Source organism: Panicum hallii, chromosome 2 (genome assembly GCF_002211085.1).
Source record: "Panicum hallii strain FIL2 chromosome 2, PHallii_v3.1, whole genome shotgun sequence".
NCBI lineage: Eukaryota > Viridiplantae > Streptophyta > Magnoliopsida > Poales > Poaceae > Panicum > Panicum hallii.
In genome coordinates, this window is record NC_038043.1 from 3280948 (window position 1) to 3304650 (window position 23703).

The 23703-nt window shown below is 49.4% G+C and overlaps 1 protein-coding gene and 1 pseudogene across 1 annotated transcript; one reads left to right on the plus strand and one right to left on the minus strand.

Moving 5' to 3' along the window:
- The first annotated feature begins 347 nt into the window (after nucleotides 1–347).
- The window catches only part of LOC112879354, a 31148-nt pseudogene continuing 7792 nt past the window's right edge, over nucleotides 348–23703 (plus strand).
- Nucleotides 1472–2415, minus strand: LOC112879355 (low molecular mass early light-inducible protein HV60, chloroplastic-like). Its single transcript, XM_025943592.1, has one exon. The coding sequence runs from the start codon at nucleotides 2275–2277 to the stop codon at nucleotides 1699–1701; it is 579 nt and encodes a 192-aa protein (XP_025799377.1). The 5' UTR covers nucleotides 2278–2415; the 3' UTR covers nucleotides 1472–1698.

Below are 23703 nucleotides of genomic sequence, written 5' to 3' on the forward strand. Positions count from 1 at the left end.
CACAACAAGTTTACTTCTTTAGAGAAGTAGCCTATTGTTCAGATGAAATATTTATTTCATCTTGATTTCAGTTTTAATAGACTTCAAGGAAGCATACCAGTACCACTAAGTTCATCCGACCTGGTTTTGTTGGATTGCTCAAATAATAACTTCTCTTCCATTGAAACTAACTTTGGCACGTATCGTAGAAATGCCATCTATATCAATTTGTCAAAAAATAAATTAAGTCGACATATACCACTTTCATTTTGTAGTTTAAACAACCTTCAGATCATGGACTTATCTTACAATTACTTTTCTGGACCAATTCCATCCTGTCTTATGAAAAAACCTGTCTTACAAGTTTACAAATAGTTGATTTGGCCTCCAACCATTTCTCTGGTGACTTGCATCCAGAATGGTTTGAGAATTTGAGAGCAATGTTGGATAACAGCAACGATGTGGGGGAAATATTAGAGCATCAAACAAATTCAACTTGGAGATCACTTGTGTATCAAGATACTGTTATTGTCACATTCAAAGATGCCGCTTTAAGTGTCACCAAAATCCCAACTACTTTCAAACTAATTGATTTGTCAAATAACTCATTTGACGGTTCCATTCGGGTACAATTGGAAGGCTTGTTTCACTTCACGGACTTGACATGTCGCACAATAACTTCACAGGACAAATTCCATCACAACTTTATTACTTAACGAGGCTGGAATCAATGGATCTCTCTTTCAACTCTCTCTCCGGAGAAATTCCACAGGAGTTTACCTCTCTAACTTCTCTTTCCTGGTTGAACCTTTCGTACAACAACTTGACAGGAAGAATACCACAGGGAAACCAATTCTTGTCATTTCCCAGCAGCTCGTTTGAAGGCAATGCTGGCCTATGTGGAATTCAGCTTTACAAGCAATGTGACAGTTCAGGTCCAGATTCAACCACCCGAAGCACATCGGTTCCAGAACCCAATACTTTGTGGCAGGATAGACTTGATGCCATCATTTTCTTCCTCTTTGTTGGCTTGGGCTTTGGCGTGGGTTTTGCATTATCAATCATATTCAGATCCTTTTACCACATAGAAGGATGGCTTTACAAGCATATGTATTAGTAATATAAGTTTTTAACAAGGATAGTCATGTATGTTTGTGTTGTACTCGTTTGATGAGATAGCTTAAATCCACTCAGCTGTAATAAGGTTGGTTTCACTCAATTTCATAATTTCATATATGATCCTCAAATAGAGTTGTTTATAAGTGAAAAAAATAATTCACCAACTTTCCAACTCCAATGTTCAATTTCCAAGGCATTTGCCGTCGCCCTGTTCACAAAAACCAAGTGCTGCATTTGAAACTAAGGGAATATTCAGTTCAAGTAATCAAGTTATGTCAATATATATGGCAGGTTGAAGGCAATTTTCATTCCAGCTTTACATGGCTGCCACATGCAAGTTTGGAACGCAAGAACTCACAAAGAATTTCCTGTGAAAATTGGAATTTTTTTCTGTTTGGATTTCCGAAAACGTGGACGAAACGAAATGAAGCTTGTAGCCTTGTAGGATCAGAGGCCCGCAATATTTTTGGAATAACATGTTGAATTTTCCTAGCTAGTTGATTGATGTACAAGGACAGTACAGAACCTCACTGGGTTACAGGTAGAAAATGGTTGGACACGACACGGGGTCCAACTCGCTCTACGCGCGACCGTGGGCATCTACACGTTGACGAAGGGCGCGTCGGTGATGTACTCGGTGACGGCGAGCGCGACGAGCCCGAGCATGGCGAAGCGGCCGTTCCAGAGCTCGGCGTCGGCGCTCATGACGCCGCCGCCGCGGCCCTCGGCGCTCTCCCCCCTGAGGACCGGCACCAGCGACGCCACGGAGAGCACGGCGGCCGTGGCCGCGAACCAGGCCAGCCCGGACCCGCTGCCCGCCTGCGAGAGGAGGCCCCCGCCGCGGGACGCCTCCACGGCGAGCGCGGACACGAAGCCCACCATGGCGAGGCGCCCGTTGATGCGCTCGGGGGCCGGCCCGCTGAACGCCAGCGCGTCCCACAGCCCGGGGCTCGCCGCCTTGGGCTTCGGCGTCGGCGTGGCGGGCGCCGCCAATGGGGTGCTCGGAGGAGCGGAGGAGGACGCCGCGCTCGTCTCCTCCCTTGGCTCAGTGTCCCCGGCCTGGGCCCTGACGACCAGGGCGCGTCGCCGCGGCGCGAGGGCGGCCGCCGGGACGCGGACGGGGAGTACGCCAGCATGCGCGCCGGCTATGGCGAAGTCGAGGGAGCCCATGGAGGCCATCACCGTGGCTGCCGTTGAAGTTGTTGTGGGCGGCGGTGAAGGGGACCAGGAAGTAGCTTGCTGCGGGACACGGGTGTCGATCGCTTTGTCGCTGCTTGCTCCTCTTCTCTTGCTGTGGATGGTTGCTTGCGACTTGCTCGCCCGTGGCGGCCAGCTTTATAGGGGGAGCTGGGAAAGCTAGCTCGCCCGTGACGGGGTGGGCGGTCGTGGCGACAGCGGGGACCACGTCGGCGGGAGATTCACGGCCGTAAACGCCGGCGAGAGAGTACGAGGGCTAGCTATCTAGTACATGCGCGCGACGTGGAGCGAGGCAGGATCACAGCGAGCTGGGCGAGGGCGTCGACGTCGACGTGGACGCCCAGGCCGCCGCGCAGGATGTAGAAAAGTGGCGCAAGATTCCAGAACCACGCAGGAGCGCGCGGGGGACGTGTGCGCTGCGAGCGTCAGTGGCGAGTGGCGACAAGGAAGAAGAAGCTGCCAAGCCAAGGAGGAGGAGGCGTCTATTATAGTGGCTGGGTGGCCGTGTGGCAAATGCGATTTTAATCGAGGTGTTAATTGGTAATTTGCTTTGTTTAGCGAATGTAATGAGTGAACCGGACTGGAAGTTAGATCAGATTTTCTAGAGACCTACGGCTGTGGCGTCGATCAACGATCAACAAGCTCCGCTCGCCGGCGGGCTTCTCGTTTGTTCTCCGGCGACCTTGTTCCACCGCGGACCACAAAAGTGCTAATGTTTCTCTCGATCAAAAACATACCCTTCTGGATTCTCGAAGATACTAGCTACTTCCTCTATTCCAAGATGTATTACTTTCTTCAGACTAAAATATAATTATTTATAATATTATTCTAAACCTAACCATTTTCAATTTTAATAAACTTATAGAAAAGCATAGCAACAGTTGCAGTCTCAAATTAGTAGAGACGGCGATTTTATATATAATATGAAATTAGATTAACTAATTAAGCTTTATCTAGACTTAGCCCATTCATTCTTAAGGCTTCTCTCACTTACGGTACGGTGATCAGCCTTGCAAACAATTGGATTACCGGCAAACTCTCCGACTACTTTTCTGAACTATCTTCCTGATCATTTTAGACATATTAAATAATAAGTTTGAAAGGCAGTTTCCAACAAAAGTCTTCCAGCTAAAAAATTTGAGTACGCTTGATTTGTCCGATAACCTCATGCTTTCTGTGAGATTAACACACTTTCAAATAGGAAATAATATGGAAACAGTAAATCTAGCGGGGACCAATTTCTCTTATAACATGCCGACCTCGTTTAGCAATCTTGAGTTTTTAAAGATACTGGGCCTTAACACGATAGCCGTTGATGACAAACTCCCCGCTTTGATATCTAAGCTTCCATTATTGGATGACCTGGTGCTACAACATATGGGATCAGATTCGGAGAACACGGGATTATCTTGGCTCAGCAGTCTTACCCAATTGAAACATCTAACGCTTGATTGTTATGACTCCTCAAGGACCAAATCATGAACATTCATGTAATAAAATTTTATAATAAGGAAAAATATTTGTACACAAGATACAGTTAATATGTGAACTCAAGGAAATAGAAAACATATCCATAGAACAAATCATGAACCCTTTTGCAAAATTTTATAGAACCGGAATAAAAAATTTGTACACTAGGAACCATTAATATACAAACTCATAGAGAAAATATACACATAAAACTAATTATGAGCACTCATAGAACAAAATGTTATTATACACACATAACAAAAGTTGTACATTACGGAACATAAAATGAGCATTCCAGAGAATGATAGAACAATCTAATTTGCTTTAATGGGAAAATCCAAAATAAATCATGGAACATCTCAGGAATACAAAACAAAGTAGAAGATACGAACTTGAAATAAAAAACAAAATAGAATATTAATAGGAAACAATGAAATTTAAAACATAATAAAGAAAATAGAGAAATGAGTATAAATAGTAGATAGATAAAAAAAAGAAAGGAAAAAGCTAGTTTGTGTAATCAATCTTGCTATGTGATCTAAGTTTTGTTGTTAACGGACCAAACAATTGTACCTGCTCTAAGCAAACATCTTTCATGGACTGCAAAACTAATTGGACTGAGGTAGTGGGCCTCTGCAGCGCTAGCTTTTGTTGGCCACGCTGGCTGATGTGTTAGGCCTTTTATCAGGCTGGCCGCGCTAGATAGCTACTGTCTTTTACTTGATCACAATTGGGAGGTGCCGGCATCTCCTACGACTATGCGGAGCAGAGTATCCGTGAAGATTTGTAGGCAAAAAAGAGGGTGCATCTACTTGCCAACATGGCAACATGCGTAATTTAAACAGGAATTCTCATGTAAAATTAACTTATATGGGGGAGTATACGATAAGACATTGAAAAAATCTACCTTTACACGCAGGAAAAAATTCCGAAGTCTTTGTTCGCTCTTCCAGTCCTGCAACGTCTTCTTCTGGTTGAGAATCAGCTAGTTGGCTCACTGGAAGACATTCCTGCTCCTTTATCCTCACCATTGAGGGCTATTCTTTTAAGAAATAATCAATTCACAGGCTCAATACCCAAATCATTTTTTCAGCTTACGAATCTTCGGGTTCTCGGTCTTGAATCAAATAAATTGACAGGCACAATAGAACTTGGCTCTATCTGGAGGTTGAGAAATCTCACCTATCTTAGCCTGAGTGACAATATGATATCGCTCATTGAAAAAGAAGGTGATATGATATTCTCTCTTTCCCTTTCCCTTAAAATCCAGCACCTATACCTCGCATCTTGCAACCTTACAAAATTTCCAGCATCATTAAAATATCTAGACACTATTCGAGGTCTCAACCCTTTGAATAACCAAATCGAAGGGGCCATACCAAGTTGGGTATGGGAGAACCACCTTTATGTTTTGGTCCTCTCCCACAACATGTTTACTACATTAGACAAGTCCGTCAGGCCCGGGACTATGGGACTGTGTACATAACATAACATAGTTCATACAGGATTAAGGATAGGATATGTCCTATACCTTATCTATATTGTACTCTACTCGCATGCGAAGTAGAACTAGCCGGTACATAAGGAAACTATTCGAGTTGTACTCGAGTACGATTCCTAGGCTAGTGTTGGACTAAGCCTGTCCTCCCGGATATATAAGGGCGGGCAGGGACCCCCTCAAAACACAGCATCAACACCCAAGGCAATACAAACTACCATACAGGACATAGGGTATTACGCACATCGCGGCTTGAACTATCTAAACCTTGTGTTCCTTGCACCTTCGAGTTCCTGATCTCGGCGTCACCCTACCTAAAACTTACCACCTCGGGTATACCCCTCGGTGGGCAGGCGGTAAAACACCGACAGCTGGCGCGCCATGTAGGGGTGTGCATCGAAGCTCCACCGGCGAACTCGATGGCATCGTTCAAGTTCACCAGTGTTGTGCCCCCTCAGGGCACGACGTTCGTTTTCGGCTCGTGGGTTTTCATTGCAGATGGTGCGGGCAATTTTCGTCATCGACAACATGAAGCTGAAAACTCTTGCAGCGAGTTTTCATAGCGACCTCGACGAGTTCGTCGATAATCTCGACGACTTGTCAACCCATGGCTCCACTACAAGGACCGAGGAGGAGTCTGTTTTCGATGCGACTCCGTCTAGCGCTACAACAACCTTGCTCGGCTTGGACGCGTTTCAATCTGAGGACTTGCATAGCCAATCACGATTCGGTCTACGCAATTTGGCCACTGAACCTCAGGAGGCCAACAATTCCGAGTCCCTCTCCGCATTGGAAAAGGACTTGGACTATCTACTCCGAATAGGAAAGCCCAAAGCCACCACTCGTCGGGGGGCTGCGGGTTGTCTTGGTGACAACCTGATGATCACCTCTTCTCCAGTGGGTTGTTTCGTGCATTGGAAGGGCATGAAACTCTCTGATCTACTCGAGGACGAAGACCGACTTGTGGCACACCTTGAGCCCTTGCCTTTTCAGGAGGGCAGGCCATTAGCCCCCGTGGCAGAGGAGTTGACCGAGCTAGTCGAAGCAAGCTCTGATGAGCTCATATCACGCCAGGTGCTGATGGTGGAGGAGGGCGAGGATGATGGCAACTTACCCATCGTCGAACTTGATGTGATATCCGAAGATGAGGCCACAGCCAACGCTGGCGACGAAAACGACGCCGATCGTGAGGCACGGAGGGCCAGGAACAGAGCTCACGCAGTCCGGCGAAGGAGGGTCAATGCACGATTAAAGCATGAAATAGCCGATACTACTCTATGAACGTTAAGATAACTAGTGTTACTCGCCGTCAACAACACTTCAGAACGAGAAACACAAAAAGTAAATAAGCAAGGACAACGCTACTCCGATCACGCAGGGCATGATCGGGGTCACGCTCTTACCCGAGAAACCCTAGAACAGGGGTGGCGATGCACCGAGAGTTGTTGGTGAATGATTGATTCTTTTTTATTGTTTACCCAAGATACATATTTATAGTCCGTAGACTTGCCTCTCCTAACCAATCGTAACCAAACACGACATAAATCTTAACTATCTCTATCTAAACTGTTTAAACATACATACCTATCTAGATACACGGCCAACCTTGGCCCAAAACATATGCATAGGGTCCGATTCGCAAGCCAATTATAACTATCCTTCAAACCCATCTCGCTCCACGGCCCACCTTTCTGGCCCGCCTAAATTATGGCGATAACAACTTTCTACTATTTTTTTCAGCTACAGGCCAGGCTTCCAGGAGGTATTCGCTGAACTGCTCTTCAGAGCAGTCTGCAGCCGCACCCTGTGCGAATACCTCTAGTCGAGCCTAAGGCCAAAAGGACTTTACAAAACTAAGCGCGTGGCTGACACATGTGATGGGGGCTTCGGCGATGAAACTGAGGACCTTCTGCGGTGCTCCAAGGAGTCGCTCTAGCAGCGATCTCTCATCTGCTTCGCCGCCTTCCTGCGGATCCACCATGTCAATGAGTTGTTGGGCGGCCCTCCTTAGGTCCTCCAGCTCCTTCTGGCGCTGCTCCTTTTCTTCGCCCAGCGTCTTGATCTGCTGAAGGCAGTCGACGAACTGTTGTTCAGTGTCGGCAATCACCTTCTGCAGCCTCTCGACATCATCTGTACGGTGATACAACATATTCTTCATGTCAGTAAGCAACTCTTCTTTATATGTTAAGATTTTCCTAAGCTCTGCGGTGAAGACAATTTTTAGAACTCAAGATAAATTGCTAAGAGAAAGTACTCGAGTGAAGAAAGAGCTTGCCTTGGTGCGCCTTTTTCTGCTCTTTGAGCTGTTCTTGGAGCTCGGAGTTGGACTTCTCAAGGTTGCGGAGATTATTCTTAAGGAGCCATGTTTCTCGCGTCCACTCCAGCTTCAGCTTGTTGAGCTCTCTCTGAAGATACATGTTCTTTCAATGCTCTTTTGATATACGTTGTTCCTTAGCTCGGAGTTCCTGGAAGCTACTCACGACTGCTTTCAACTTTTCGAATTTTTGTTGGGAGAGTTTGACCACATCCTGCATAAGGGGAAAGACTAAGACAAGCAACTCGACAGAGTATAATGGCAGAAGAGTAATCATGCCTTTCCAGGGTAAATTTGTACATCTCCTTGGAGATCTTCTGGAAGTATCGCATATTGTTGACCGTCAGGAGCGGATCATCCACTAGATCTATGGTGATGATGTTCTGGTATCCACTCCCTGACACCAGCAGATCTTCAGGGTTTCTTGAGGTACCCGCAGCTTCTTCAGTTGGTGGTTGTGGGGCACCTGCAAGTCAAGACGCATTCAGTACATGAAGTTTATGGTCTAAGCAGTTAGCCGTGGGAGGTCAGATATTTACTTGTGCCATCTGCAGGAGTGGCATTAGTGGCCTCGACTTGTTCTTCACCACCGGCACTGGCTTCGGGTTGCTGCGGCTCGGGGGGTGGTGAGTCGGGCGGTGTCGTGTCCTCCTCGGGGGGCTGGCGGCTCGGAGGCTGGAGTAGCCGAGACAGGCTCTGCCTTGAACCCCAAGGTAGGCGCAGTTCTAATAAAGCAGAATCAGTTATATCATGAAACAAGTCGACAAGAATAGAATATGCATTATGAAAAAGGATCTGCACTTACAGCGAAGATTTCTTCATGGCGAATTTCTTTAGTCTCAGGGCCCGTGGTTTTATAACCACGGTACTTGTTGCTGGTGGCGGGGTCACACCAGCCGATTGCGAGGTACCTGCCACGGCAATGGTTACCATCCCTGCTGAGGTAGTCGATGGGTCCGTCCCAGCAGTTTCTGCGACGCCACCTGCTGGAACATCATCCCTAGCGAATTCGGTCCCGATCACCTTTTGGCGCTTGGGGTCGGGTGGAGAAGTAGAAGGATTGCAAAACAGACAATGTAAGCATGCGACAACTCCGATATTTGACAATTCTACAGGACAACAACTTCATACCTGGGGGGTTCGACTACATGCGCTTTACGTTTGTGCACTACCCGACGACCCCGAGGGACCAATGGCAAGGCTTCGGCCAAATCCAAGGATGATCCGGGGGAGTTGTTCTTCTTCAACTTCCCTTCGGTTATCCTTTCCGCCAGGGGGCTCCCGCTTTCGGTCGTCTTGCCGCTGGGCAGAGCATCGGCTGCTTGAGCTTTTTTCGCTTCAGCCGCGGCGCTGGGAAGAAGGTGGTCCAGTCGGGGGATATCGAGTTGTGGCGGATAGCTCCGGTACAACTCTGTGTGTCCCTGCAGAGGATTCTCAGTTAGCGGTTGTAGAACAACAGAACTTATTCCAAAAGTAGTCGAACACTTACCGGTTTTGGAGAATTTTGCGCAGAAAATAACTCCGGGACGTAGGGAACTATGTTCACGTCCAACAGCACTCGCTTGACCCGGATGAGCATGGTGTGACATCCAGGTGCTTAGGACTAAAACACACTAGATTCTAGTATGAAGTGTGTATGTTTGATCTTGTGTATGTGTGCTAAAACTTTAATGCAAAGGCAAAAGGATCTTTTAGTAATTTTGGAAAAATTTAGGTCCTTGGTGCAAAATGGGTGAGAATGGTAGGTAAAATCAAATTATGCAAAGGGTTGTTTTGCAAGAAGTAAGTACTTACTTTTAAACCTCTGTGAGAAGTGAAACTACCCAAAGGATTCAAGTGGAGTGTAGATTTTAAATAGGATTTCTCTAAAGTTTAAAATTTTGCCAAATTTTAAATTAGAATCAAATCCTTAACTCTTTTGAAAATGAACCTTAAAGTGTTGTAGATCTTGCTAAGCTCTACACTTTTGCTTTTGGGCACATTTTCATTTGAGCTATGGTTTGAAAGTTAACTTGGCTTTACAGTGAAGTCCCTGCATTTTTGGAGAATTGTAGACAGGTCCCTGTCTTCAATCTCCAGCTCCTCCCTCTCTCTGTTTTCTCTTTGCCGAGCCCGCCGCCTTCACCGGCCATGTGCCCGAGCTCCAGCTGGCCCGCGCCGCTCTTTTGCGCGCCACGTGCCTCTCCTGCACCACGCCCGCCGCTTCCCGGCCTCTGCTGGCCCTCTCCTCACCCCTGCACGTCATGCCGCCGTCGCCCGAGCCGCCACGCGCGCCGCTGAGCTTGCCAGCAGCTACTCCACATGCGCCGTGCTTCTCCTAGCCTTAAAGCTTGCCCAGGAGTCCCTCTCGACTTCTTTTACCCATTCCACCGCGCTGCATTACCTCTCTTTCCTTCCTCCGCTCAAGTACTCTTGTTGGAGCTCCGCCGCAGCTCCTGCTCGCCGTCGTTAGCTGCCTCTGCCGCCTCCCACCCTCAATCCAGTGCTTCAGTAGCACCGCCATCACCCACTGATGCTCACAGACCTGCCCATTTTCACTCTCTCGCACTAGATCAGCCGGACCACCGCACTAGTGAGCTCAAGCTCCGCCGCCGCTCGGTCTCGCCGTTGTCCCGACGCTCCGTCGCCTCTCAGCCCCTGCCAAGCACACCATCAGCACCACATCATCACGTGGAAGCTTTCTAGCTACTTCCCCGCCACTTTCCTGCCCTCCGGCCACTGGAACGCCATCGCCGCCCCTCGGAGCCCCGCCACCCGCCTCTGTTCGCTGTCGACTCGCCGCCTCAGCCCCTCTCTTCTTCAACACCGGCCACCCCCGTGACCGCCGTGAGCTCCTGAACCTTTTCCCCCACTTTCCCCTCGCCGCCGGTGAGCCCCCTCGCCGGAATTCGATCGCTGGCGATTGGCTTCTCTGTGAAACCCGGCCAGGGACCCAATTGCAAAGCTTTAAATCTTTCCAGGGGCCTTTCTGTGGAAAAATCAGAACCCCCCCATTTCAAATCAGCCAACTTTAAAAATCCATAGGAATTTTTAGAAAAATCCAAAAATTACCAAACTATTTTTGTTATACTCCAGAAGTTTAGCTCTACAACTTTGATTATTAAAGTCTGGTTTGAAACCAAATGCTTTTTGAGCTATTTTAAAGTTTAGCAAAAGGGTATCTTATGTGTAACTTTTGCATGCTAGCTCTATTGCTTGTGATTTTTGGTGTATAGTCTGTTTAGGGTATGAGTGAGCTTGTGTGCAAATTTCACTTACAGTACTCAACCCTAGCTTGAAATAATTTAAACTTATGCAAATCAAGCTTGAAATGGTTTAAATTTATTCAAGCATGTTACTAAGGTTTTCGTGCTTAGATCCTTTTACTAGTAGGGTTAAATTCAAACTTCTTGTATTATGAAGTTGTGTTTATCCATTGTTAGATTGCAACTTTATCATGATGTAAAATTCTTAACTCAAGAACCACCTAATTCAAATCATTGCATATCATGTAGAGTCAACGACACTCGACGATGGAGACTACGAATTAGTCCCGGAACACGAGCAAGGGTTTTTCTGAAGACCCGGTGAACGTCGCTAAGGAATTAACTGAAGCCCCGAACCAAGGTTCGGAAGTTTTTGACAACCCTGCCCCCAGCCCCGCTCAAGAAGGCAAGCCCCGATGCATAACGTAGTATTTTAAAATTACTACACTTATACAGTTTTATACTTATATATCTATATTATGCATAAAGTCTAGGAGTTGATATGGGACCCTAGATGCATGGATACTAGGAACCTATGTGTTGTGTCTGAGTCCTTATCGAATAGATGCTCTGCTAATAGGACCGGCAGAAGTCGAGTGATTTCCTGTCACTCGCGCGATATAGAAGTTGTATGTTTACTATTCTGCAATCACTATAAGGATGATGGATGGGGTCATGTGCAGTATCATGACTTGAAAGGTTACCCCATCTGTGTTGATAAAAGTTGATAAGGTCGCAATGTGTGGTAGTTGTGGTTAAGCGTTTGAAAGTACTAGCCACATGCCGCGAAATATGGAAAGCGGTAAGCCTAGTAACCAATCGGTCCGAGGAGTGGACATACCTCCCACCACTCGTAATTTGGCTTTTCACACACGCACCGACGTGCGGGAATATGTTCCGCACAACGGACAGGAGTACGATCATGTAGTAGAGCTACAGACGTACGTCCTGCACATTGGATGTGCGTATGGTCCTATAGTCGCTTGTGGTGGCCCTGATCCACGAGTCAGAATGAAAGGCAAACGGTTGCTTCGGAACGATAATTGGATGTTCCAAGCATGTGAGTTAGGTTTACCCTTGCAAGGTTGTGAAACTCGATTCAGAATCATCAGTTTCTCGTGGAGATTGAGACTGCTTATTCCTTCTGCCACATAGAGTAAGAACAGTAATTATTTATGGAAAAATCTTGATGGATGCTAATCTCTACCTTGCTTGTCTAGTATAGGTGCTTACTTAGAATGGTTAATGAAACTAGAATCTGAAAGCTAAAACATGAAAGATAGATCATACTCTTTGTTGCTTTTCAGCAAAAAGAAAACCAGAACCTCTCAATCCTCCATGGTCTAGTTTCGGGCTAAGTATACCCGATCTCGGTTAAGTCTTGCTGAGTATTAGCATACTCAGTCTTGCTAGTCTATTTTTCAGGTATGGCCCGTGAGAACCAAACGAATAGTGCAGCCGGGCCATTCTCTGTTCCGTTTGGCTGGTCCGTGGAGTGAGATCCGTCCCCGGCTGGCAATGACCCTCCGGAATGACGCCATGTTTAGGGCGGAGCATGGTGCCAACTTTTGCGACGTGTAGTCGCGATGTTAATAACTTTCTTCCGCTATGACTCTGAACAAGCTGTTTAGCTTGTTGTTTTAAACAATGTCTGTATAAGTTACTTTAAGCTTCGAAACTGTATTGTAATAATGTTTAATTATCCTGTAGACTAAAAGCTTGTGAGCTATTGTGTAATTGTAAACTCGCCTTCGTGCGAGGTAAACCTACTTCGATCCTGTTGAACCGTGGTTGTATCGGGCGGAGACCCGACAGACCAATGGGTTGTTCCGTTTGGAGTGCATTGAGTTAGTATCGTCTGTATAGCGATGACTAGCGCACTTGAGCTGGAATAATTCAAGCAGATTGGTTCTGCCACACGCGGCATTATCAGTCAGCTCCTCTGCGGCCCTGTATGCTTTTCCCACCAGCGTTCTTGAAGCCGCATGGTTGCCGCAGACGCCTTCGTGGATCTCTCGCAGTATGTCGTAACCATCTTCCTTTGTGACGCACTTCATGAGAACTCCTGAACGAGCGCCACGCTGATATAGCTTGCCGTTGACCAGGACGAAGCCCTTGCTTATTCGCAAGATGCGTGCCGCTTCTGCGCTCTTGGCGTCAATTCCCGCTGGTAGCCGTTGGTCTCGAATGAAGTCGATAAAAGCCTCTCGCCAGTCCTCTCCCAGCACCATAACCTCTCGATCGGGTTGTTGGGAACCCGAGTCGATGGTTATCGGCGGAGAAGGCTTGATGGATGGCTGCTCGAGCTCCTGGACGAAAACTCCCGGCGGAACCTGAGCGCGTGTTGACCCCAATTTGGACAGGATATCCGCACCAACATTGTGCTCCCGTAGCACATGGTGAACCTCCAAGCCAGAAAACTTGCTTTCCAGCTGGCGCACTTCCTGTACATAGGCATCCATTGTCTCCTTGTTGCAGTCCCATTCCTTGTTGACCTGCTGAACAATAAGAAGAGAGTCACCATACACAAGTAATCGCTTGATCCCTAGTGATATCGCCAAACGAAGCCCGTGAAGCAAGGCTTCATACTCGGCTTCATTATTGGATACCTTCCATAGGATCTGAAGGACGTACTTCAGTTGTTCGCCACATGGGGAGATAAGCAGAACGCCAGCGCCGCCGCCGTCGAGCTTGAGGGACCCATCAAAATACATGGTCCAGTGCTCTGGCTTGTCCACTGGAGTTGGAACTTGATTCTCCCTCCATTCAGCCATGAAGTCGACTAGAGCCTATGACTTGATTGCAGTGCGTGGCTTGAAGTCGATTGACAAAGCCCCCAGTTCCACTGCCCATTTAGATATGCGTCCCGTGGCATCCTGATTATGGAGAATATCCGCCAGCGGGAAGTCCGTAATCACAGTGATCTTGTACTCGTCGAAGTAATGGCGTAGTTTCCTTGATGTGATTAAAATTGCATATAAAAGCTTTTGAACAGCTAGATACCGTACCTTTGACTCGGAGAGGACTTCGCTGACGAAGTAGACAGGACTCTGCACTCCAAACGCATGGCCTTCTTCGCCTCGCTCGACTACAATAGCACTACTGACAACATGGGTTGTTGCCGCAATGTAGAGTAGTAGATCCTCTGCCGGTAGCGGAGCTGTAAGGATCGGAGGTGACTGAAGGTGAGTTTTCAAGTCTTGTAGAGCCCGCTCGGCCTCCTCCGTCCATTGGAACTTGTCTTGGCATTTCAGGAGCTTGAAGAAAGGTAGTCCTCTCTCCCCGAGTCGGGAGATGAACCTATTCAGGGCCGCCATACAACCTGTCAACTTCTGCACATCCTTGATTGTGGCCAGAACCTCCATATCAGTGATGGCCGTGATCTTTACGGGGTTGGCTTCGATGCCCCGGTTGCTGACAATGAACCCGAGCAATTTCCCTGAAGGTACTCCAAAAACGCACTTGGTGGGATTGAGTTTCCACCGATATCTGCACAGACTGCTAAATGTTTCTTCCAAATCTGTGATCAAGTTATCGGAATCCCTGGTCTTGATGACCACGTCATCCACGTAGGCCTCAACGTTCCGGTGTAGCTGATCCACGAAACACATCTGGATCGCCCGCTGGTACGTTGCTCCTGCGTTTTTCAACCCGAAGGACATGGTTTTGTAAGCATATGTCCCATACGGGGTGATAAACGCTGTCTTGATTTGATCCTCCTCCTTGAGCGCGATCTGATGATAACCTGAGTAACAATCAAGAAAACAAAGAAGGACGCAACCGGCCGTCGAGTCGACAACTTGGTCAATGCGCGGCAGCCCAAAATGATCCTTTGGGCAGTGCTTGTTGAGATCAGTGTAGTCGACACACATTCTCCATTCATTATTCTTTTTCCTTACAAGAACGGGATTCGCTACCCACTCTGGATGGATTATCTCTTTAATGAATCCAGCCGCGAGAAGTTTAGCGATCTCCCGTTTAATGGCCTCACGCTTATCGTGGGCAAACCTTCGCAGGCGCTGCTTTTTAGGCATGGCGTTCGAGTCTACATTCAAAGCATGCTCAATCAACTCCCTGGGCACCCCTGGCATATCCGCAAGTTTCCACGCGAATATGTCTCGGTTAGCCCGAAGGAAGCTGATGAGCGCGAGTTCCTATTTGTCACCTAAGCCCGCGCTGATGACAACGGTCTTAGATGAATCTCCCTCCTGGAGCTGGATCGTCTTGAGGGCCACGCCATCAGTCGACTGGATGCTCGACTTGCTGGCCTTCTTGGAGGGGATCTCCAGCCCGGACTGGGAAAGCTGCTGCGCGGCCGCAAGTACTTCTCCCGAAGCATCTGGCACGCGAGTAGTCGAAGCATATTGAATCGCCTCCTGATTGCAGTCGTATGACTTCTTCAGGTCGCCACGGAGGGTGAGTACTCCACCAAGTCCTGGCATCTTAAGAAGCAGATAGACATAATGCGGCACTGCCATGAACTTGGCAAGTGCCGGATGACCCAGTATAGCATGATAAGAAGATTCAAAAGTAGCCACTTCGAATTTGATGAACTCGGTACCATAATTCTCCCGCGTGCCGAAGGTGACTGGGAGGACCACCGTACCAAGCGGGTGTGCCGCGTTACCTGGGATGATGCCGTAAATGGGGGACTTGCTGGGAACTAGCATGTCCTTGAAATCCAGGCCCATTTTCTTCAGAGTGCTGACGAAGATGAGATTGAGTCTGCTCCCACCGTCGATGAGGACCTTGGTGAGCTTGACCTCTGCTACCACAGGGTCCAAGACCAAGGAAAACTTACCGGGCTCCGAGAAGCTCGTCCACTGATCGTCACGGGAGAAGGAGATGGGGACCTCTGACCAGCGGAGTGGTCGTGGTACCGCCGGTTCGACGGACATAATCTCCCGAAGAAGAAGCTTCTGGTCTCGCCTGGAACCGAAATCCTCATCTCCTCCGAAGATAACGTTGACGACCTTCGAGGCGTCCTGAAACTTCAGGTTGCGCCCCTGGTCGTCGTGGTCGTCATCATCGGGTTCTTTATCAGCAGGCTTCTTATTCTTCTTTCCACCACCGGTGTTGCTGAACGTCCTCCGAAGGTGGTAGCAGTCAATGGCGGCGTGGCTGGCGCCCGGATGCCATGGGCACTTCTTCTGCAGGAGCTTCTCAAACTCCTCTTGTGTCGTCAACTTCTTGCCCCGCGAAGGACGGTCAATAGCCGCGATGACATCATCTGGCTTTCGTTTTCGGAGTGGACCCGAAAAGTCCCGCTGGCTTTTGTCGTTGCGGATGTCGTTTGGGCGTCGCAGGTTGCTATCTTGACGCCGCGGGAACCGCTCCCGCATCTTCTCCTCCTGTTCGGACCAATCGTGCATCATATCACGAAGGCCCGCAACAGTCTTTGGCCTGTTCCGCCCGAAGTCCCTGTAGATGCCCTGGTCGGTGATGCCGTTGTAGAAGCAGTCGATGATGTCGTCCTCCGAGATGTTCGCGATGGTGGCGCGGACGTCGAAGAAGCGACGCGTGTAGGACCGCAGGAGCTCATTGCGTTCTTGCTTGCACTGGGCAAGATCATGTCGAGTACCTGCACGAGCAATCGCTCCCTGGAAATTGTCGATGAAGACCTTCTTAAGTCGTTCCCAGGAGTCGATTGAGTTGCTGCCGAGGCTCTCCAGCCAAGTGAGCGGCACAGGATCCAAAGCCATCGGGAAGTAGACAACTTTGGTAAGTTTTGAGCCCCCTGCTACCTCGATAGCCGTGGAGTAACAACGGAGCCATTGTTGAGGAGCCTGCTTGCCGTCGTACTTGGTGATGCCGATGGGTTTGAAACCCTCTGGGTACTTGTAGCTGCTGAAACGTGCAGAGAAAGCAGGAAACCGATTGCTACAGTCAGTACCTTCGTTTTCGACTTCTTCGCGGGTCTTGCGCCTGGAAGAAATCACAGTCCGCGCATTGCGGCCTTCATTGATGTGCTGGCGCAGATCCTCTGGAGGAAGTCGATGATTGGCTTGTCGTGGTTGACCCCCTTGCGGTGGCTGCTGCCTCCCACCAGGGGTCTGGCTCCCACGAGCATTGTCGTTACTGAGCTGGTGTCGAGGACGGCCACCAGCCGTTCGGCTGTGAGCCTGGCTCCGGCTCTCACCCATGCGCTCATCCCTGATGGTGGACGCCGGGTTGTGCTGATCCAACTGGATCCAGGCCCTCTGTGCATAAAGGAGCGCCTGACGCACTTCCGGATCATGGCTGCGCTCGAGGATGGCCGTTACCCTGGCGATGTTGGCCACTGGAGTCCTGAAACCCCGCTCGCTTACGGCGGTGAACTCAGGATCGAGCTCGCGATGCATAGATCGCCTTCGCTCGTTGGCCCTCCGCCGCCGGATTGTACGGGCCCTGTTCCTGGCCCTCCGCGCCTCACGATCAGCGTCGTTCTCGTCACCGGCGTTGGCCGTGATCTCATCTTCGGAGATCGCTTCAAAGTTGTCGATGGGAAGGTCCCCATCGCCCTCGCCTTCTTCGGCCATTAGCACCTGGCGGGAGGAAAGCTCATGAGAACTTACGTCGACTAGTTCAGTCGACCCCTCCTGAAGCGTCCCCCCATCAGGGAAGACTTAAAAGTGTTGATTTATCAGTCCCAGGAGGCTGATAACACTTTTATTACATCAGATGGTACATCACCGTACAACTCTACGCGGTAATGGGCAGTGAAGCGCCACTATCGCGAGGATTACAACCAGAACCCACACAACTACACTAGCGACGAACAAAGGGTCATCAGAGTCTTGCGCCATGCGGAATCCAACGGTGGCCTCAACCACAGGCAAGACTGGGTGCAGGACGAAACCCTACTCGTTGTCTTCGGGGACGTAGTCTGGGTCTTCCACTGTAAAAGTAGAAAGGGGTGAGTACAAACGTACTCAGCAAGTCCAATCACACCCACGGAGGGGTATAACAGAATTTAATGCACAGGACAATCCAAGGATAAGGTTATGGTTCATTTGCGGAAAACTCTATTGTATGCAGGGGTTTGTTTTAAAAGCATTTTCAAAACGAGTTTTCTTATACCAAAGAACACACGGTGTTGATCCACACAGGATCCAAGTTTTAAACTGCTACCGGACTCCCCGTCCGCCGTAGCACACGGCACAACTGCCGGATACTTTCCAAACAACTCACACCAGCCCATTCATTCCCAGATATAAACACTAGTTATGTGACCACACCGTAACTTGCCCAATACCGTGGGCACGGCTATTCGAATAGATTTTTAACTCTGCAGAGGTGTGCAACTTTACCCACAGGTGGGGTACCACAGCACGAACACCTTAGTGCCGGTGCAGATCCCAACAAAGCCATTACCCACCTTAGCTAGACCTGACTAGCCATCACGGGATCCATCAAGGGGTCACTCAACCTATCACCGAGGTTTAACCAGGGCATAAGTCACACAGATCTTATCCCTTTTTCCTCGATCACCCGTTGCTCTCAGCTCTCCTGATGGCTATCAGGCTAACTAGTGGGGTTTATGCTAAGCCGTTGCCCATACAACGGTCAAGTGGTTCGCACGACAAGAAGCTAGGTGAGATGTCACATCAACTCGGTCCTTAGGGGTGACAAGATGGATATCTCCCTTCCTCGCTCAACCACACAGGTACGAGCACACCAACGGCAGTTCACACAGAAATGCCATCCATCTCGTCTAACTCACTTTTCAAAACCACATTTTATCCCTTCCCACACGCACGCATTTTCTTTACAAAATCAGGTGGTCAAAGTATGGTTGTCTCAAGCAAGGGTGGCTATCCTACCATGTTTTCAGCACACAAAACCATGCAATATTTTAAAACAGGCCACTGGGTTGAGTTTATAAAAACTAGGACAGAAGCATGCATCAAAGGGCGGAATTGAACTTGCCATCGTCAAACCCTTGCAGGAAGTCCTGATCGTAGCACTGTCCTTCGGGTTCGGGGTCGCAGTACTGGTCCTCAGTTGCTTGGTCGCGGTCGGGAACCTCGTCGTTCACTCCGTGTCCTACGACGCAAACAAACAGACACACAATCAAGCGAAAGAACTAAAAGCTTTTACCGATAGGCTTGAATCGGAAACAATTTAGTTACGGAGTTAGGGGTGGTATCTCTAGGTGGTTTCTTAATGGCACGGCTAAAACTATACTAGAAAGGGTGTGGTAAAGTTTCGGGTCAATCGGAGGTTGTTTCGCACATAAAATGACGAGCCAAAGATGGTTTCGGGGGTTCGAGGGCTTGTTTGTAAGTATCCGGAAAGAGTGTGGGCCTATTTGTAAATCCTAGAAATACCCTAAGCATGCTAAAAGGTGTCGAATACGTTTAAGTTTATGTTCCGAAGGGTTTGATTTGAATTAACGGAAAGGGTGGGGTCATTTTTGCAAAAAGGCTAATAGAGTGGGGGCTATTTCAATCAGTTAGAGGAGAGGGAGGGGGCTAAGAGCAAAATAGCCCTTTCTTCTTCCTCTAGCCGTGGAAACAGGGGAGGGAGGAGAACAGGGCGCCGGCGGCGGCCCAATCCAGCCGGCCAGGGCACGGCGGCGGCCCGGGAGTGGGGGAAAAGAGGGAGGGGGGCGCGGGGAACCCATCCCCGGCCTTACCTCGGGCCGAGGTGGAGCGAGGGGACGCCCCCACGGTGGGCGGCGGGCGGCAGGGGAAGCTGTGGGTGGCGGCGGCTCTGTGGGCTCGGGGAGGAGCTGCAGGTGGCGGTGGAGGCCGTGGGGAGGCGGCTGCGCGGTGGGGGGGGGGTCTTATAGGGAGAGGGCGGCGGGAAGGAGGCCCTCGGGGGGGTGGCGACCGGCGGCTGCACGGGGCGCCATTAATGGTGCCCCGGCGGCTTGTGGGCGTCGTCGAGCGGCGTGGGCGCCGAGGGCGGGGCGCTGTGCGGCCACAGTGGCCAGGAGGGGACGGCGTGCGCGCGGTCGGGCAGGGCGCCAGCGACGGGCGGCGCGGCACGCGCCCTTGCGCGCACGGGCGGCGCGGCGAGGCGCGGGCCAGGGCGGGCGTGCGGCGACGGGTGGCGCGGTGAGGCGGTCAGCGCGGTACGCGGGCACGCGGAGCACGCGGGGTGGGCGCGCGGCAGCACGGCCGGGCACAGGCGCGGCGCTCGGCCTGGGCTGTGTGCGGGCGAGCGGCAGAGGAGACCGGGAAGGGAAGAGGGAGAGGGAAAAGTGAGAAGGGAAGAAAGAGAGAAAAAGAAAGAGAAAAGAAAAAGGGAGAAAGAGAAAGAGAAAAGGGAGAGAAGAAATGGAAGGGGAAAAGAGAAAGGAGAGAGAGGGGGGAAAACGCGTCGGCGCCGGTCGCGGCGGCGACCGCGGCCGGTCGGCCACGCGCGCGGGATTGGCGCGCGGCACGAGGAGTGCCGGCGTTGATCGCGGCGGGCGGTCGCGCGCGAGCGACAAGCCCTCGAACGATGCGGAATGACGATCCGGTTAGGGTTAGGGTTTTGATCTCGAACCGTTTTTACGATTTATTCTAGCGCGTGAATGGTGCAGAATGAGACGGCGATAGGGTTTTACGGGTTAGAGCTAGGATTTCGACAACGAGTGATTTTTAATTGAACACTCTAGCGCGCGGTTTCTCTTGAGTAAATTTTCAGGGCGTTACAAACCTACCCCACTTAAATGAATCTCGTCCTCGAGATTCGGCTGGCTCCTGAACAGATGGGGAAATTCTTTCTTTAGGGCCTCCTCGCGTTCCCAGGTGGCTTCCTCTTCTCCGTGCCTGCTCCACTGGACTCTGCATATCCGGACCTCGGAGTTTCTTGTCCTTCTGATGACTGTGTCTAGAATTTTGACCGGCACTTCCTGGTACCGCAGATCCGGCTGTAGATCTATTGTTTCCACCGGCACATGTTCTCCTTCGGGTACTCTCAAACATCTCTTTAATTGCGAGACGTGAAACACTGGATGTATATCTGACATTTCTTCCGGTAACTCCAGTCGGTATGCCACTGCTCCTACCTTCTTTAGAACCCGATACGGCCCAATGTATCGAGGGGCTAATTTTCCTTGTACCTGAAATCTTCGTGTCCCTCGAATGGGTGAGACTTTGAGATAGACAAAATCTCCCGGATTGAAGCTTATCTCCCGCCTCTTCTTGTTCGCATAGCTCTTTTGTCGGGACTGAGCCGCTTTTAATTTCTCGCGGATTTCCGCTACTTTTTCTTCTGCTTCTTTTATGAGCGCGGGTCCTACTAGTGCACGCTCTCCAACTTCCGACCACATCAAGGGAGTCTTGCACTTTCTTCCGTAGAGGGCTTCGAATGGCGGCATACCCAGGCTGGCTTGGTAACTATTATTGTACGAGAATTCTGCATAGGGCAGACTCTGTTCCCAATCGTTTCCATAGGTCAGGACACATGCTCTCAGCATATCTTCCATGACCTGGTTCACCCTCTCGGTTTGACCATCCGTCTGTGGGTGGTATGCGGAGCTAAAATCTAACTTAGTGCCCATGGCTTTATGTAGGCTTTTCCAAAACCTAGATGTAAATTGGGTCCCTCTATCCGAGACGATTCTGCTGGGCACTCCATGTAACTTCACTATATTTTCCACGTAAAGTTTTGCCAGCTTTTCTCCGCCATAAGTGGTCCTTACGGGTATGAAATGTGCCGATTTAGTGAGTCGATCCACAATTACCCATATGGAATCGTGTCCTTTCTGTGTTCTGGGCAGTCCCACTACAAAGTCCATGCCTATCTCATCCCATTTCCAAACTGGAATGGGTAGGGGTTGCAATAATCCTGCCGGCTTTTGATGTTCGGCCTTGATCCTTTGGCAAGTATCACACTGCGCCACAAATCGCGCGATATCCGCTTTCATTCCATTCCACCAATATTTTTGTCTTATGTCCATATACATCTTAGTGGATCCTGGGTGGATGGAGTAGGCCGAGTTATGGGCTTCGTCCATGATTATCTGCCGGAAGTCTCCATTCTGGGGCACACAAATCCTATCCTCGTACCATAATGTCCCTTTATCGTCTACTCTGAAGCCCGGTGCTTTGTTTTCTCCGGTTTGTTTGCAGATCTTTACTAGCTCCTGATCCGAGCTTTGAGCCTCTCTAATTCTATCTTCTAGTGTCGATTGAACGCTTAGCACTTGGCTGGAACCTCGAGGAACAATGTGCACATTTAATCGTGCCATTTCCTCGCGCAGGTTGTCATCCTTGGGTCCGTAGGTTTTCCGGCTTAAGGCGTCGGCTACTACATTTGCCTTTCCGGGGTGGTAATGGATTTCCAAGTTATAGTCCTTGACTAGCTCTAACCATCTCCTTTGTCTCAAGTTCAAATCTGGCTGGGTGAAGATATACTTCAGACTCTTATGGTCCGTGTAAATCTCGCACTTATTCCCAATCAAGTAATGTCTCCAAATCTTAAGGGCATGCACTACGGCTGCAAGTTCCAAATCGTGGGTCGGATAGTTCTGCTCATGGGTCCGGAGTTGGCGGGAAGCATATGCAACGACTTTCCCGTCTTGCATCAGCACACACCCTAATCCTTGTCGGGATGCGTCACAGTAAATGACAAAATCCCGATGAATGTCCGGTAGGGTTAGCACTGGGGCGGTTGTCAGCCTTTGCTTCAACTCTTGAAAACTTGTTTCACAACTTTCTGTCCAGGCGAACTTCTTCTCCTTCTTAAGAAGTTCCGTCATGGGTCGGGCTATCTTGGAAAATCCCTCAATAAATCTCCGATAGTACCCGGCTAAACCAAGGAAGCTCCTGATTTCACTAACGTTAGTTGGCCGCTGCCAATTTGAAACGGCTTCGACCTTCTCTGGGTCCACTGCTACGCCCTCCGCGGTCAGGATGTGACCAAGGAAAGCTACTCTCTCCAGCCAGAATTCGCATTTACTGAACTTGGCATATAACTTATGTGCCCTCAGCTTTTCCAATACTACCCGCAGATGTTGCTCATGTTCCTGAATACTCTTAGAGTAGATAAGTATGTCGTCGATAAAGACTACGACAAACTTATCCAGCTCGTCCATAAATACCTTGTTCATGAGGTTCATAAAATAGGCAGGGGCATTGGTTAGTCCGAAGGACATTACAGTGAACTCAAACTGCCCGTAGCGGGTGACAAAAGCTGTCTTAGGGATGTCACTTTCCCTAATCTTGAGCTGAAAATATCCTGACCTTAAATCGATCTTGGAAAAGTACTTGGCTCCTTTTAGCTGATCGAACAGGTCATCAATCCTGGGGAGGGGGTACTTATTCTTAATGGTAACTTCATTCAGTGCCCGGTAATCTACACACATCCTCATAGACCCATCTTTCTTTCTGACAAACAGAACCGGGGCTCCCCATGGCGACGAGCTTGGTCTGATAAAGCCAATCCGTTGTAGTTCTTCTAGTTGCTTCTTTAATTCCATCAATTCCGAGGCCGCCATCCTATAGGGTCTCTTGGCTATGGGGGAGGTTCCGGGGTTAAGGTCGATGACGAATTCTATATCCCTGTCTGGTGGCATACCGGGAAGCTCTTCGGGGAATATGTCTGGGTATTCGTTTACTACCGGGACTTCCTCTAAGGGCTTGGCTTCCATACTAAACACCATTGGGTCAAACTTACTATTCCGTGTATGGCAAATCACTTGTATTCCTTCGGGGTTTGTTAGGTGTACCACTTTGTCGGTGCAGCCTATGAGTCCATTGTGGCGGCTTAACCAGTCCATTCCAAGGATCACGTCTATTCCCCCAGACTTAAGTACTACCAGGTCTGCTAGAAATTCTACCCCACTTAAATTGATTCTTACCCGTGGACAACCTAATTGACAATTTATGTCGCCTCCAGGCGTCCGGGTTAATAGGGGTGTAGCTAGTAGTACTGTAGGTATTTTATGTTTTTCCACAAAACTTGAG

Excerpts from the sequence above, each read along its gene's own strand:
- LOC112879355 (XM_025943592.1), bottom strand. The coding sequence starts at position 2,277 with ATGGCCTCCATGGGCTCCCTCGACTTCGCCATAGCCGGCGCGCATGCT.